The 17,934-nt window shown below is 39.1% G+C and overlaps 1 protein-coding gene across 11 annotated transcripts in view; it reads left to right on the top strand.

Annotated features, from left to right (window-relative positions):
- PER3 (period circadian regulator 3) overlaps positions 1-17,934 on the top strand; it is a 61,386-nt gene that overhangs the window by 19,082 nt on the left and 24,370 nt on the right. For 8 of the 11 annotated variants that reach the window (XM_027110311.1, XM_027110306.1, XM_027110310.1 and 5 more), the window contains 6 exons: positions 469-574; positions 1,511-1,639; positions 2,074-2,200; positions 12,096-12,228; positions 12,989-13,113; positions 13,339-13,524. In XM_027110311.1, coding sequence (XP_026966112.1) covers positions 469-574; positions 1,511-1,639; positions 2,074-2,200; positions 12,096-12,228; positions 12,989-13,113; positions 13,339-13,524 — 806 coding nt within the window. The remainder of the gene's footprint in view (positions 1-468; positions 575-1,510; positions 1,640-2,073; positions 2,201-12,095; positions 12,229-12,988; positions 13,114-13,338; positions 13,525-17,934) is intronic. The other 3 variants (XM_027110316.1, XM_027110315.1, XM_027110307.1) reach the window with 1 other exon arrangement.

The following is a 17,934-nucleotide window of genomic DNA, read 5'->3' as shown; positions in this document are numbered from 1 at the left end:
GGCAACCACATGTTCGCCACGCGGGTGGGCTGCAGAATCATCGTTACTAGGTAGCTTGAGTGATTAAGTACATTAAGCATTCAGTGTGTTTGCCAAACTTAAAGTCCTAAAATTTCTCACAGCCAGTAGGTTACTCAGTTCATGTTAAATTCTGAGACCAGTAGCTGTTAAAGATATTTTAGTAGCTAGGGGTATACCTACCACTGATTTTAAATTTATACAGATACAGTGGAATGATTACAGCTGCAGAGAAACTAAAGAAGACGGTTAATACCTCATTTGTTTCCTAGGATTCTCTCTACCTCTATGAATAGAGTTTGAGCTTCATAGTTTCTATATTTGGACTTGAAGAGCTGCTTTGTAAAAGCATAGGTTTATTGTTTGAATTTTCTATTAAGAATCACTTTAGCCTTCGCTGTAAATGAACTTGAAATTGTCTGACTCAATCTTTCACTTGGCATTTTGTAGGAGTCCACTAAATGAGAATGTTTTTGCCGCCAGAATAAAGAAGATGAACAGTAATGACAAAGACATAACAGAATTACAAGAACAAATTCACAGACTTCTCTTACAGGTAAAGTGAGAGATTTTAAAAAAACAAACATAATATTCCCATAATTGTCTTTAATTTTAACATTCAGTCTTAGTAAAGTCACTTCACAGAAATAAACCGTGAGGAGAGAGAAATCCTTACCCTCTACATTCCAGAAATTTTTGTCTTCCTCTTTTTGTTTTCAAATTAAATTTCATTAATCTTGTTTTCCTTTTTTCTGTGTTAAATACACAGGACTTTTTGTAAGAATCCAATTTAAGACGACAAACAGAGTCATAGGAAGCAATAAGAGAGAGAAGTTATTTCTAAATGAAAGAATCATTCTTGTATTCCAGACGCTGCCAGTGTTTTGGCTTCACTATTTTTTTTTAATAATTACAGTTTCAAAGGTGGGGAGAGGGGTGGCAGGTCTCTGTATCTCTAGTCATTATGAGCCAAAGTAGGAAAAACTGCTTGTTGAAAACAAATACCAAAATGCTTTCTACTAGAGAGTCAGTCAGTAAACTTGTCAAGCATTTACTGATGGTATCACTAAAACTGTTACCCAGTAGTGTTCAAAATAACTTTCATACAGTCTCTAGAGTTCATAAAGTATCTCTGAGGTTCTTGGGGAAAAGTACAGTATATATTTAATATGTTCTGTCTATTCCAAACTCAGCATAAAGAGTTAGAGTTTATTTTCATGTTTTGTTAAATTTATTTACTGTGACTTTTAAAACGTTTGTTCTAGAAATACCCACCTAGACTAGAAAAGTAGGTTCTGCCCTTGAGAATTACCAAGATGAGAGAGGAATGTCTTTCATGTCAGCATCATCCTTCACACACCTCATTTAGGATTTCAGAAATTTTAATCTTAATTTTGTGATGACTGTAGATAAGCTCAGAGGTAGGTAATGCTGTGTCTCTCCTCTGATGGCCGCATCACCCGGGGCTGCGACGGGCCCCTCTCTCTTGCAGCCCGTTCACGGGAGCGCATCCAGTGGCTATGGGAGCCTGGGGAGCAGCGGGTCTCAGGAGCATCACCTCAGCATCGCATCCTCCAGTGAGTCCAGCGAGCGCTGCATGGAGGAGGTGCAGAAGGCACCGGTGAGCAAGCACACGTGTGCTTCTGAGCACGTGTCCTTTTCTTCCTGTGTCGTTAACCGTAACGTGTCGGTGCTGGTTCTGTACCTCGACACATGTGGCTTCTTAGTTCTCGTCTGGAAGATCTCATCGGGTAATAGACATTCTGATCCATTCCGGTTTGGGAAAATGTCTCTAAAAAGAAAATATCACCTTTAGAAGGTGATATTTGGGTCAATTGTGTGCTTCCTAAAAATTAGCATGTTGTGGACAGATTGCTGTAAAGCTTCACTGCTCCTCGTGTGCTGTGGTGCAGCGGGAGACTGAATTAATGCTATTACTGTGCTTTCAGTCATTCTGTCTACAGAGAACCAAAAGTTAAATGTATTTCGTTTATGTATCTTTTCATGCACACTTTTGTAATCTTTGAAACATTGGTTATCATTCTTTTCCCTAAGTTGACTTTGCAGCAGGTCCATGCCAGTGTAAACAAAATCAAGCATCTAGGCCAGCGGCTGCACATCGAGTCAAGGGCCAGATCGCCAAAGAAGCGAGTGGTGGAGACCGACCCGGGACTGCGTGGTGGTGAGTCAGCAGGGTCGCCCCGCCCCCTCCCAGAGCGGCCCTCACGAAGCCACGACTCTGGGCTGCTGCTGTTCAGGCTTACGTGCCCAGATTACAAAAGTAACAGTACTACTACTAATAACGATGGCAGCAGCAAATACCGTCCCGAAAGCTAAATGGTATTGGAACGTATTCACAGTATACTTCTACTAAAGAACTGACCTTTCTGCTAACTCCACCCAATTCGTGGATTCCCTCCATATGAGCTACCTGTAAACCAAAAGAGGGAATTTTAGAATACATTTCAGATAATAAGTATATTAAAATGATAATCCCTCCCTTTCATTTCAAACAAATGGAGAATGTTTGTGACCTAAATTGAATGAAAAACTTGGCCTTTTTCTTGATTACATGTTTACTTTTCTCAAATACGAGGTAGGGAGCACCCCAGAGGAATTGGATCCGTCGTGATAGTTGACGTTATTGTGAGAAGCTAACCTGCGTGCTTCTATATACAGAACTATATAGTTCTGTATATATAAAGTTTTATAATATAAAGATCAAATTATGCTAACTTCTTAACTTAGATAACTTTTTCTTAATTTTTCTCCTTGAATGTTAATATCAATATAATTTGGGAAGTCGTTATAGATTTTGGCCACCTAAATGTCCTTGATGGTCCCTACCACTGTCAAATGTGGGTGTTCTACACAGTAGGGTGAAAATTCTTCTCTTAAGTCAATAATAATAATAGTAGCTGTACTTTTCAGGACTTGATATGATTGCCACAAGAAAAATATCAAACTGCTGCTCCTACAGGTGATATCACTGAGAGCCCCTAGGACACCCTCCAGATACAGCAAGTCCCGTCCTTTAGTTTTTTGGGTTCTTATTCATCTTGGCAGGAGGTTTCAAGTTCTGTTTGTTTCTTTTGCTGTAGACGTAAGGGCACAAGGTAGAAATGACAACATTTTTTGGTCCCGTGAAACCATCAGATATCCCCCACAAAAGAATTTATCTTAAATATCTTTCTTGTTATGTATCATTATTCCATATCCTGCCAGAGAAAATTCTTTGAGGAGATTTTTTTTTTTTTTTTTGCAGTACGCAGGCTTCTCACTGTTGTGGCCTCTCCCATTGCGGAGCACAGGCTCCGGACGCGCAGGCTCAGCAGCCATGGCTCACGGGCCCAGCCGCTCCGCGGCATGTGGGATCCTCCCGGACCGGGGCACGAACCCGTGTCCGCTGCATCGTCAGGTGGACTCTCAACCCCTGCGCCACCAGGGAAGCCCCTTTGAGGAGATTTAATCTAAACTTTCTAGATGTTTTCTTCATTGTCTGATCCAGTCAGTGCTACTTGCTGCTGCCTTGGCCTACGACCTCATGTTAGTGCCACAATCTTACATCCTGACCTCTGGAATTTCTTCTCAGGGTAGAAATCCTTTCTAACCTCCTGCTTTATTCCGTTTCTTTTCACCTGTCGTTGCATTGGTCTAGTAATACCATCAGTGCTGTTGTTTTGAAGGCTGTATATTTAAGCATCATCCATATTCAATCATTCAACATTTTATAAAATTTAAGCTATGTCTAACCCTGTGTACTTAGGCTGCTATTTTAGAAACTGCAATTTTCTTACTACCTAGCTATGTGCTATATTTGACTAATACACATAGGATGCCACTTTGGGGGGAAGTTATGCCATTTGGAATAACTTTGGAGAACTAATGTTATTTGGGCATCTTGTTTTTATTAACAGCTTAAGACCTACAAGTTTAAAGAGCTAGTAAAAAAAAATCTTTATTACTCTTTACTGAAGAGAAACAAGAAGGTGACTTAAAGATAGAAAACGTTGTAATTTGAATATTAAAAATTGAGTAGAGATATACACCAATGAAAAGGAAAATACTAAGTGGTCATTGTATATATATTTTATTTTATACAGGGTGCTGGAACACACAAGAACATAAGGTTTTAAGTATGTATGTTTACCTTTCTTATAAAGGCAGGTTATGCTTTAGAATAGAATAAGAAGGGAAACTTTTGGGTTTCCCTGGTGGTGCAGTGGTTAAGATTCCGCCTGCCAGTGCAGGGGACACGGGTTCGATCTCTGGTCCGGGAGGATCCCACATGCCACGGAGCAACTAAGCCTGTGAGATACAACTACTGAGCCTGCACTCTAGAGTCCATGAACCACAACTACTGAGCCTGCGTGCCGCAGCTACTGAAGCCCATGCACCTGGAGCTCATGCTCCACAGCAAGAGAGGCCACCGCAATGAGAAGCCCGTGCACCACAACGAAGAGTAGCCCCCGCTCGCCGCAACTAGAGAAAGCTCACGTGCAGCAACGAAGACCCAATACAGCCAAAAATAAATAAAATAAATAAATTTTTTTTTAAAAAAAGAAGGGAAACTTTTAAACTTATTACGGAAAGGCAAGGAACAACAAAGAGATGTAAAGTTCCTTCCTCAGCCATACAGACCGATGCCAGCTGCCAGAGAAGTAATTGGGGAAATTGAGGAAAACTGAACGTTCTACTGCGACGGTGATGCAAAGCCCAAGTGAAAGAAGGTGATTCATACACTGAACTAACTCAGAGTGAGAGTGCTTTGGTTTCTGCTCAGGGAGAGCTGGAAAGAGCATCATTCCAAACTTACGAGGTAAAAAGCCAGACGGGCAGCAAGTTCGTGTTCTTTCTTGAACCCGTCAGAGTGCTGAGGTTACAGGGCAGCCAGCAGGCCTGAAATCTGAGGAGAGGCACATACTTGCAAGGAGAAGTGGGGTAAGTGCTGGATCCTGTGACTGACTGATTCAAGTCACCTACAAGAGACAGACCTTCTCTGAGGCACAGTGCAGGGAAGACCAAAGCCTGGAAGTGGAGCAGATGTTGGAAAAAAGAGCTCTCAGGAAACCAGCCTCCACCTGAAGCACAGCGTGTCACTAGAGGGATCTGAAAGCTGTCATACAGTGAGTGAAACCATAGCAACAACAAACCTCAGACCTGGCCTAAAGTTTAATTAGATTAACCGGAACACAGACCTAGTGGAAGGAGAGGCATGCTCAGTCCCTACTGTCTTATACATGTTCACTTTTCAGCAAATTATGAAGCATATGCAAAGCAAGGAAAAAAACCTCCTAAGAGACAAAGCAGTCATCCGAACAAGAACAAGAGTTGGGTAGGACACTGATGTTGGAAATAACTCTGAATAATAAATACATTAAAGGCTCTAATGGACAAAGTAGGTAACATGCAGAAACCGCCGAAGTAATCACAGCATCGAGATGGAACACGAAAGAAAGGATCAGATGGAAATGTTAGAAATGCTGGAGATGAATATATGCCTTTGGTGGGCACTCAAACAAGAAAAGAATCAGTAAAGTTGAAGATAGATAAATAGAAATTACACAGCTGAGACACAGAGAGAAAGGAACGTACGAGAGAGAGCCTTTTAAGAATTTGGGGACAAGATTAAATGATCCAACATATGAGTAATTGGAATCCCGGGAAAAATACTCGAAATGATGGCTGATTTTCCAGATTCAAAGAACATCAAGTAGCGTAAATACAAAAAAAAAAAAAAGAAAGAAAAAAAGAAAAACACCACACACTTGGGCATATCATATTCAAACTAAAATAAAACCAAAGAGAATATCTTGAAGGCAACCAGAGGAAAATGATAGATTACAGAAAAACAAAGATAAGAATAAGAATTACAGGAGACATTTCTTCAGAGACTGTGAACATTAGAACACAATAGAGTAACATCTTCAAAGGAAAGAAACCGTCAGCGTAGAATGGTACACGCAGTGGGAAGTATCTTTCAGAAATGAAGGAGATATAAAGATTTTTCTCAGACAAAAACTATGGGAATGTATTGCCAGCAGATCTGTTCTATAAGAATCCTAAAGGAATTTGTAAAGGTAGAAGGAACATGATGTCAGACATAACACTTGGATCTGCACAAAGAAATGAAGAGCACTGGAAGTGGAATAAATGAAGATAAAATAAATTTTATTTTTTACTTATTTTTAATTACTGTAAAACATAACTAACTAAAGCAACAATAGTATTCTGCACATATAACATATGTAAAAATACTGCAAAGGATGGGAGTGAGGTATTAGGAATATACTGTGTAAATTCTTCCCATATTATAGTATTTGGAGTATGCTATTTGGAGATAGAAACTGAGTCCTTAAAGATGTATATTGTAAACTTTAGGACAATTATTAGTAAAAGTTTTTAAAGAAGTGTAAATAATGTCAGTAGAGGTGTTAAAATGTAATTTAAAACACTTAACCCAAAATGAGGTAGAAAAGGAGGAAAAAAGAAACAAAAAACCCAGATGGAACAAATGGAAAACAGCAAGAGGTACATTTTGGGGACAAGATTAAATGATCCAACATATGAGTAATTGGAATCCCGGGAAAAATACTTGAAATGATGGCTGACTTTCCAGATTCAAAGAACATCAAGTAGCATAAATACAAAAAAAAAAAAAAGAAAAAAAGAAAAACACCACACACTTGGGCCTATCACATTATGCCCAAGCTACATCAATCACATTAAATGTGAATGATCTCAGTATATCAGTGAAAAAACTTGGAAATTGTGAAATTGGATGAAAAAACAAGATGCAGTTACCTATTATCTACAAAAACCCATTATGAAAATTAAAAACATAGGTTAAAAGTAAAAGGTTAGAAAAGATATACCATGCTAACAGGAATCAAAGGAAAACTGGAAAGCTATATTAAGGTCAGACACAGTAGACTTTAGAACAAGGGCTTCAGAGAGATATTGCATAAAGACAAGGTGGGTGATTCTTTGAGAATATAAAACAATCCTGTTTAGGCACCTAACATCAGAGCTTCAAAATACACGAAGCAAAAACTGATAAAAACTTCAAGGAGAAATAAACAAATCCACAGTGATAGCCGGGGACTGCAGCAAATCAAAACCGCGATGAGATACCAGCTCACACCTGTCAGAATGGCTGTCGTCAAAAGGGCAAGAAATAGCAAGTGTTGGTGAGAACGAGGAGGAAAGGGAGCCCATTTACACTGTTGGTGGGGATGTAAATTGGTGCAGCCTCTATGGAAAACAGTATGGGGCTTCCTCAAAAAATTAAAAATAGAACTACCATATGATCCAGTCCCATTTATGAGTATTTATCTGAAGAAAACCAACACACTAATTTGAAAAAATATGTGCGCCACTATGTTCACTGCGGAATTATTTACAATAACCAACATATGGAAACAACCTAAGTGTGCATCCGTGGGTGATTGGATAAAGGAACTGATATAGAGAGAGAATGGAATACTATTTGGCTACAAAAAAAGAGTGACATCTTCCTTGTGGCAACACGGATGGACCTCAGGGGTATTATGCTACATGAAATAAGTCAGAGAAGGACAAGTAGCATATGATTTCACTCGTATGTGGAATCTAAAACTACAAAGCAGAGCTCCTAGATACAGAGAATAAATCGGTGGTTGCCAGAGGGGAAGGGGGTTGGGAGGTGGGCAAAATGGGTGAAGGGATCAGAAGGTACAAATTTCCATCTATAAAACAAATAAATCATAGGGATGTAACGTGCAGCTTGGGGGCTATAGTCAGTGATATTGTACTGCAGATTTGAAAGTTGCTCTTATCACAAGAAAAACATTCTTTAACTTTATATGGTGACAAATGGTAACTAGATCATTGTGATCATTTTGCAGTGTACACAAATGTTGACACATTATGTTGTACACTTGAGGCTGGTAGAATGTTGCCTGTCGATTATACTTCAATTTTTAAAATATAAATTTCCAAAAGAAAACATAGGAGAAAATCTTTGTAATATTGGGTTTGGAAAGAGGTTTTAGATATGACATCAAAATCATGATCCATAAAAGAAAGAAATTGATAAATTAGACTTTATTGAAATTAAAACTGTTTCTTTGAAAGACGTTGGTAACACATCGGTAAGACAATGAAAAGACAAAATATTTGGAAATTATATGTAAAGAGCTGTATCCAGAATACATAAAGAACTCTCAAAATTTAACAATAAGAAGTTAAACATCCCAATTTTAAAATGGTCAAGAGATCTAAACACTTTTCCAGTGAAGATGTATGGATGGCAAATAGCATATGAAACAACACTCAGTCTCATTGGTCATTAGGAAGTTAAAAACACATCACACACCCGTTAAAATGGCTAAAATTAAAAGAACGAAAACTGACAATACTAAGTTCTGGCAAGAATGCAGAGTAACGGGAGCTGTCACACGTTGCTGAGGGTAATGTAAAATTGTGCAGCCACTTGGGAAAATGCAGCAATTTATTATAAAGGTAAATATCTTATAATCTTACCATATTACTCAGCAATTCCATTCTTAGTTATTTACCCAAGTGAAAAAAAGCAAGTTCACACAAAATCCTGTCTGAAAATGTTTATGACACTTTATTCACACTCACCCAAAATTGGAAACAACTTCCATGTCATTCAGCAGGTGAGTAGATAAACTGTGATACATCCACCCAATGGAATACTACTCAGCAATAAAGAAAAATGAACTTGGGCTTCCCTGGTGGCTCAGTGGTTGAGAGTCCGCCTGCCGATGCAGGGGACATGGGTTCGTGCCCCGGTCCGGGAAGATCCCACATGCCGCGGAGCGGCTGGGCCCGTGAGCCATGGCCGTTGAGCCTGTGCGTCCGGAGCCTGTGCTCTGCAACAGGAGAGGCCACAACAGTGAGAGGCCCGTGTACCGCAAAAAAAAAAAAAAAAAGAGAAAAGAAAAAAAAAAATGAACTTGATTCATGCAGCAATGCAGATGGATCTTAAATGCATTTTGCTAAGTTAAAGAAGCCAGAGCTAAAAGGTTGCATGTTGTGTGGTTCTGTTCTGGGAAGGCATTACTTCTGGAACACAGTAGGTCCGGAAAACAGATCAGTATTTGCTAAGGTTGCGGGATGTGTTGACTGCAAAGAGGCAGCTGGAGGGAACTGTTTGAGTGAGAGAAACGTCCTTTTTGTTACTCTGGTGGTGGAATCACAACTGGCTGTGCATTTGTTAAAACTCATAGATCTGTTGTGCCTCACCCCACCCCAGAATGTAGAGGGAACCCAAGATGAGGTATAGGCTGTGACAAGTGACCCTAACCAAGTTACAAACTAATGGCATAAACATCCTGAAGCAGGTGGGGAAGAAAGTTGCTGAGTAGCTTTGCAAATCGGTGTCTTCACTGGACACCCCAGCACTAAATCCAAAACATAAATGTACACAAACACAGTGTTCAGGAAACTGATTTCTCACCGTAGTGCAGGCTAGCGATTCTGAAGCTACTTTACATGCACAGTAGGACTGAGCAAGTAGGCAAACACATTGCAGATGATGAGATTCCTCGCTACTGGAGAGAGCAAATGAGCAGAGGGAATGCTAGCGTGAGCTCTGGTGCTGGATTGGAGTTAAGGGTATCAGCATGAACTCATGCCTTTTTGCTTGACGGATGGACGGATGGACAGACAAGAGTTGATATACATACAGATATATATTTGTTTTGTCCATTGAGGGGACCTACAAGGAGGGACACATTTACCAATGAGCACACCCAGCACCCAGGTCTTAGTTCCTATGTGTTTTTCCCGTAAAAGAAACCAGAGAAGTAAGGAAGTAAGGAAGTGCTCAAGAAAAAAGGGAGAAAATGGCATGTCCGAGGGACACAGGAGACAACTTGAAAGAGCACGTAATGACCAAAAGTGGAACAATTTGAGCAACAAAATAAATAATGATAGTATTGGATTATAACACAGCAAATGAGTATCCAGGAGTCCCTGCTGATAAATGATTGGATGAATAAATAAAAGGGAAAGGGGAGAAGGGAAACTCTTCCTAATAGAAAAAGTTTGATTAATGTAGGAATAAAAAAAATAGGAAATTGCTATTAGAATGCCACAGTAGTCATTATGCTGTACGCCTTAAACTTACTACTGTATGTCAATTATATTTCAATAAGACTTAGAGAATGAAGAAAGAATTCCACAGTAGTAACTGTTGCCGGGCATATCCTCCAGTGAGTGCTAAAATTAGATGAAAGGTTCTTTAAAATTGTCGTTTTAGGTATGTAATTTCCTATTTTTAAATGTACAGTTTGGTGGCATTAAGTATATTCACAGTGTTGTGCAAACAATAGGTGAAAGTATGAAAGAAACAGGATATTTGCATGGCTTCAGAGTATTCCTCCAGAACATTTATTGCTTACATCTTTTATTACGTTGTAAAATAGTAACTTTACATAAGAGAAACCTGGCAGGCATCACCTTAACCAACGATCAAGGTTAATGTGTCAATAATAAAACATCACCATCATGAACTGCACTTCTGTGGCAATTTTCCCCAAGATGCATGACCTCAACCTAATCATAAGAAAACACCACAGAAACGCAAATGGAGGGGCATTTCTAAAAAATTCCTGCCCCATACTCTTCAAAAATGTCAGGATCATGAAAGACAAGGAAAGACTAAGGAGGCATTTGACAACTAAATGCACTTGTGACACCCTGGTTGGACTTCTGGACCAGAAAAGTGACACTTAGTGGGAAAACAGGTGAAATCCAAATGGACTGTAGCTCAGTATGCTGCTGTTAATTTCCTAGTATCATTCATTTTCCTATGGTTATGTGAGGTGTGACATTAGTGGAAGCTGGGTGAATGGTATATGGGAACTCTCTACCATTTTTGTAACCCTTTGAAACCTTCAAGTTGAAAATTATTAAAAAATTAGAAGTAAAATTAGGGCTTCCCTGGTGGCGCAGTGGTTGAGAGTCCGCCTGCCGATGCAGGGGACACGGGTTCGTGCCCTGGTCCCTGAAGATCCCACATGCCGCGGAGCGGCTGGGCCCGTGAGCCATGGCCGCTGAGCCTGCGTGTCCGGAGCCTGTGCTCCGCAATGGGAGAGGCCACAACAGTGAGAGGCCCGCGTACCGCAAAGAAAAAAAAAAAAGTAAAATTAATGAGTGAAAGTGAAGCAGTTTTCCATAATTCCCTCTGAAAATAGAGAAGCCTCTTCCAAGCAGCTAAACTAACCTTTATTAATAGTATCAACAGTAGCTAATATTTCTTAGTCTCTCAACAGCATTTGCATAATTCTTTACTCTTCTTCCTTGAAATAGTTTCCCCTCTTGGTTTCCATGACACCAGACCTTGCAGGATCTGTCTCTTCCTGGATAAGTCTCCTTCTGGCTTATTCTCTACTGAAAGTTCAAGTTCTTCAGCACTCCAGACTGAGGTCTTTTTTCCTCTCTATACTTCTGCTATCTGGTATGGTAGCCACTAACCGCATTTTGCAATTTAAATTCAAATTAATTACAAATAAATAAAATGTGAAATTTAGTTCCTCAGTTGCTGTGGCCACACTTCAAATGCTAGTCGCTGGGTCTGGTGTTAGTGGCTACCAGGTTGGACAGCACAGATAAAGGACAATTCTGTCATTGTAGAACGTTCTGTTGGACACCAGTTCAACACAAGCAGTGCTGTGTACTCTCCGTTGCAACACATAAGCAATGCACTATGTCTGTCATGCCCCTTAGTGATGCCAAGATCAGTCAGTTGTACAGGTAGTAACATTGTGAAGGTCCCCGTCAACCTTTCACCTTTGGTTTTATTCCTTGGTAATCTTTGCCTGAAGCAGTTGTTTTACTCCTATTTTTAAAAGATACATATGAAATTATTCATGTAATTGTTCTAGGTGATATCTTTCTATATCAGTGCATTTAAATCTGAGCTCATTTTTAATAACTACATAATATTTACTGTATATGTCCTAAAGTATCATGTATATCCCAAAGTACTATTTAATTTTGCTGAATAAATACATATTCTCAAGCATGTGATATTTTAAATTGTGCATCCTTTCATTCTCTTTCAGATGAGCAGAAGACCTTTTCTTCCTTCCAGACATTAAAAAATAATAGCATGTACCCCGAGTCTTGTGAGGATTTGAGAAGGTGTCAGCATAGCCCATCCTATCAGCAGATAAACTGTATTGATAGCGTTGTCAGGTATGAGACACAAGTTTTGATAACATGTTAGTTTTTCCAGAAGCGTATGTTGTCACTATGGGGCCTTTATATCATTTTTTTTTTTTTTTGCGATATGCGGGCCTCTCACTGTTGTGGCCTCTCCCGTTGCGGAGCACAGGCTCCGGACGCGCAGGCTCAGCGGCCATGGCTCACGGGCCCAGCCGCTCTGCGGCATGTGGGATCTTCCCGGACCGGGGCACGAACCCGTGTCCCCTGCATCGGCAGGCGGACTCTCAACCACTGCGCCACCAGGGAAGCCCCTCTATCAGCTGTTTATTTTTCACTATAAATCAATGGATATCTACTACTAACAACTCATAATAAATTGAACATTTGGGGGGATGCAAAAAATTAGAAGATGCATCCCTTCTTTGAATATAGTTCAGAAGACAAGACCTACACTCATAAAAATTAAGATTTGACGAGCAGTTCAAGACCATAGTCAGGGAAATGTAACAACCCCGTGATGTAGGCCAGGATGGCCAGGGAAGCCTTCACCCAGGAAGAAAGTGAAGGACTTCCCTGGTGGTCCAGGGGTAAAGACTCTATGCGCTCCCACTGCAGGGGCACAGGGTTCAATCCCTGTTCGGGAAACTAAGATCCCACATGGCGTGCAGCGCGGCCAAAAAAAAAAAGAATGTGAAATACCCCAAACAGAGGTGGCGTGAGAAAAGCAGAAAGGTGGAGGATGGCAAAGTGGGAGCAGGTAGGAATACGCAACCGAATTACCTTGTTGCAGGTACCTGAAGAGCTACGACATTCCAGCTTTGAAGAGAAAGTGTATCTCCTGTACAAATACGACTTCCTCGTCCTCGGAAGAAGACGGACAAAGCCACAGAGCAGATGATGTCCAAGCACTGCAAGGTGACAGGAATGCCTTTCATAGTTAGATCAAGAGAGTTATTACAAAGCCACCCCTCTCTGTTTTCTCTCTCATCTTTTGACTTTAATTATTTCATTGTAATCACAAAGAATCCACATTGCCTCTTTATGGCCAGTAGGTTTTAACTTGTCACTTATAAGTGGGTGTAAACTGTTTGGGTCTTTAATATTGAATTTCCAGTTGGGAATTTTTCTTTTCACTGTCAGTTGCTCTTACATCACCAGCTGTTTCTCAGATCCCAGCCGTACCTACATCAGAAATGCCAGCTAATGGACGGTCCACAGATGCTGAAGGAGGAGCGCCACAGGCCCTGACCAAGGAGGCTCTGAGCCTGGACGTGAGGCAGTGCAGCTACAGCAGCACCGTTGTTCACATGCCACCACTGGAGTCAGGTACCATGGTACCTTCTATTTTAAAATACACTCAACGTTAAATACACCGTCGTGAGAAAACAAGTCATTAATGCCATTTACTTAGCAATGACATCTAAATTATAAATACTTTTTTCTTTAATTCAGTTACAGTATTTTTGGAAAAATCATCATGTTTATGTTGGTTACATACTTAGGACTGTATTTCTTAGTTATGTCCTTTGCCAGTCAACTCTTGACACACTTAAGGCACCTAGAATAGTACCTGATACATAATAATAAGCCCTCAATTGTTGATGGGACTGCCTTGGGTCACTTTGTTGCTGACCTTGAAAGAAAGTGTCCAATTCAAACTTGGACTGTAGTTGTGACTAGATGGGTCATATATACATTCAAATTTTGTTTGGTAACAGTGAGGACAGGATGTTTGAAATGCTCTTCCTTTAACATAATGATTTGGTGAGCTATTCTGATGTCTTCTTTTTATTCCTTTTTACTGTCTCCTATCCTTTTTCACTTTTGCATTATTCATGAGGTTTGTGGATGAGGAAATGGTGACAAACGTGTTCAATCAGGTTTTCGGATTATGTCTAACACCTTTGCTAGTCTTTGGTATATAAGTTACCATATGCTGAGTTGTGACTGTGTACCATTCCCTTCCCCTAGTTCTTCATATAAATTAATTCATTTAATCCTCACAACCACCCTTTGAGGTGGAGAACGTTATGTTACTAGGTGGATTGTGGATTGGTGGGAAAAGACCAGATCGACAGCTGTTGTGAGACTAGATTATTTGTTTGTTTTTTTATTATATTATTGATATTATATTATACTATTAGATGATTTCTGTATATCTTATTCTGTTATTTCTATTATTTCTAATTAGCCACGGGTAGAGTTGTTTTGGAGTTAAGCTAGTCCCTCAGGAGAGGAGCAGATGCGTGTTTTTAGTGTACCTATTCTTAAATGCTCTGGATTCCTTTGTGGGCGTGTAGCTGTCAGCGACACAGTCCATGCAAGGTAGGGCCTCACCCAACATGGAAAGCTCTTTTTTTGACTGTGCCACTATACTTTGTATACTCTGGTTTTGTATGACTGTTTTGAAAGAATCTATACTACAATCTACGTGCTTTCATTTAAAGAATAAGGGATATTTACTGATAATCATTTCTCCTGACCTTAAACCAGTCTCAGCATCTACAGGTGCTCATCTTTATTCTAAGGAGAGAAAGCAGAATCAGAGTCCAGATGTTCTTGAACTGCATCTGTCTTTTGCTTTCTGGAAAGCCCGTACTCCTGGAGTTTATACCTTATGCTAATAATGAGTTGGGTCTGAGGACCATGACCCCAAATGCATTTCTCTGCAAGTTATTACTTCTGTTTTATATATGGAGCAATTAAGGCACGAACAGGTTAAGTAACAACTTGCCCAAAGTCACACAGCAAACGAGTGGCAGAGTAGAGAATCAAACACTGACAATTAGTCTCCAGAAACCATTGCCATTACAGATATTTTAAAATCTATATCAGGGTTGATGGAGTATGAGATATAAAAATTAGCTAAAAAGCCAAGAGATAAACTAAAATGTAAATTTAAAAAACAAATAATCCAAAAGAAGGATAGGAAAGGACGATTAGGGCAACAACAACAACAATAAAACCAGGGAACCTATCAAACCAATAAAATAATAGCTCTAAATCCAACAAGTCTATAATTACATAAAATGGCAGAAATTGTCAGAACAGATAAAAATAAATCAAGACCCAAGTATGTGCTGTCTGCAGAGTACAATTTAAATATAAATTCACAAATGGGTTGAGAACAATTGGATGGGGAAGAGGCACAATCCAAACAACACGCCTAAAAAGGCTGAGTGCCTGTATTAATAATAGACTTCAGGAGGGAGTCTCACCAGAGACGTTTCATTGTGACAAAGCAGCCAGTTCATCTAATAAATAACAAACATGGAAGTGTTTTCACTCATAACAGATCTTTAAAGATAATGAAGCAAAAATTGAATGAGTCAGAGAAAGTCTTTCCATAATCATAGTTGAAGAACTTAACACCCCTTTTCTGCAAATGTTAAAAATCTTAACAAAATAGATGATCTGAACAGTGCAGTCAGCCACTTGACCTAATTGATATCTAGAGAACACAACACACAATAACGGCATTATACGTATTCTTTTCAAGTGCACATGATATGTTCACTGAGATATAAAATAGGTTGGGATGTAATACAAGTCTCAAATTTGAAATAATTGATGTTTTACAAACTACACTCTTTGGCTAGAGTTAATTCAATTAGAAATCAGTAAAAGTAAGATATTTATAAAGAGATTAATAACTTGAAATGCTAATGTTGGAGAAGAAAAGTCTCAAATCAGGGATCTAAAGTTCCACTTTAAGAAGCTAGCCAAAAATAAAACAAGCCAAAACCAAAAACACAATAAACCCAGGTAGAAGGAGGGAAGTAATAGAGATAAAAGCAGAAATCAACAAAGTAAAAAACAGACAGTACAGAAAATTAAAGCTCAAAGTTGCTTCTCTGAAGATGAACAAAAATTGATAAACCCTTTATGCCAAGTACCACACAGTTTTGATTCCTATAGTTTTATAGTAAGTCTTGAAATCAGGTAGTATAAATCCTCCAACTTTGTTCATTTTCAAGATTGCTTTGAATATTCGAATTCAGAAAGTCCTGCAGCGGGGCTTCCCTCGTGGTGCAGTGGTTAAGAATCCGCATGCCAACACAGGGGACACGGGTTCAATCCCTGGTCCGGGAAGATCCCACATACCATGGAGCAGCTAAGCCCGAGTGCCACAGCTACTGAGCCTGCGCTCTAGAGCCCACGAGCCACAACTGCTGAGCCCACGAGCCACAGCTACTGAAGCCTGCGTGCCTAGAGTCTGTGCTCTGCAACAAGAGAAGCCACAACAATGAGAAGCCCGCACGCCAAAACGAAGAGTAGCCTCCGCTCACCGCAACTAGAGAAAGCCCACACGCAGCAACGAAGACCCAATGCAGCCAAAAATAAATAAATTAAGTAAATAAAATTTTTTTTAAATTAAAAAAAAAAAGCCCTGCAGGGATTTGAATTGATGTATTGAATCTATATATCAACTTGGGGAGAATTGATATCTCAAAAATGTAGAGTCCTCTAATCCATGAACCTGGTATATCTATTCATTTATTTAGGTATTCTTAAATTCCTCACAGTAATATCTTACAGTTTTCAGTGTACAGATCTTGCATATCTTTGGTCAGTTTTAACCTCAAGTATTTCATATTATAAATAGGATTATTTTTAATGTCAGTTTTCAATTGTTTGTTGCTAGTATATAGAAATATAATTGATTTTTGTATATTAATCTTTTAATTTACAGGCTTGCTAAACTCACTTATTAGTTCTAGAAACTTTTTGTCGATTCCATAGGATTTTCTACATGTATGATCATGTCTATGAAAGTCAGTTTTACTTTTTTTCCAATCTTCTTTTTAATCTTTTGTTTGTTTTTTGCCTTCTTGAACTGGCTAGAACCTCTAATAAATATTGAATAAAAGTTGCAAGAGCAACTATTCTTACGTTTTTCCTGATCTTGGAGAAAATCCTTAATTATGTTAGTCCTAGGTTTTTCATAAATGTACTTTATCAAATTGAGGACGTTCCCTTCTATTCCTAATATCCTCAGAATTTTTTTAATCAGAAATGGATGTTGGATTTTGTCAAATCTATCTGTTGAGATGATCATAAGATTTTTCTTTTTTAGTTTCTTTTTCAGTTTGTTAATATGATGAATTAACTATTTTTATTTCATTCAGTTTATTTAAACTGAAAAAAAAAAAAACAGTTCACCCATTTCACCCACCCCCCACCTCTGGCAACCACCAATCTGTTCTCTGTATCTGTGAGCTTGACTTTTTTAAATAATTTATTTTTAGATTCCATATATAAGAGAGATCACATGATATTTGTCTTTCGCTGTCTGACTTATTTTACTTAGCATAATGCCATCAAGGTCCATCTATGTTGATTAAATGGCAAGATTTCATCCTTTCTTATAGCTGGATAATATTCCTGTATGTGTGTGTGCATGTGTGTGTAGACCGGAGGTTCTCTGTACATCCATTGATGGATATTTCGGTGGTTTCCATGTGTTGGCTGTTGTAAATAGTGCTCCAGTGAACGTGGAGGTGCATTTATCTTTTCAAATTAGTGTTTTTGTTTTCTTCAGATAAATACCCAGTAGTGAAATTGCTGGTTCATATGATAGTTCTAGTTTTAGTTTTTTGAGGAACCTCCATACGGTTTTATAAAGTGACTGCACCAGTTTACATTCCCACCAACAGTGCCCAAGGGTTCCCTTTTCTCCACATCCTTACAAACACATTATTATTATTATTTTGGCTTTTGACCAATCTTCTTTTA

Source organism: Aethalodelphis obliquidens, unplaced genomic scaffold, assembly GCF_003676395.1.
Source record: "Aethalodelphis obliquidens isolate GAN/ISIS:26980383/991018 unplaced genomic scaffold, ASM367639v1 scaffold9, whole genome shotgun sequence".
Classification (NCBI taxonomy): domain Eukaryota; kingdom Metazoa; phylum Chordata; class Mammalia; order Artiodactyla; family Delphinidae; genus Aethalodelphis; species Aethalodelphis obliquidens.
Note: the sequence above shows the minus strand (reverse complement) of the source record. Positions and strands in the feature narration are given on the sequence as shown.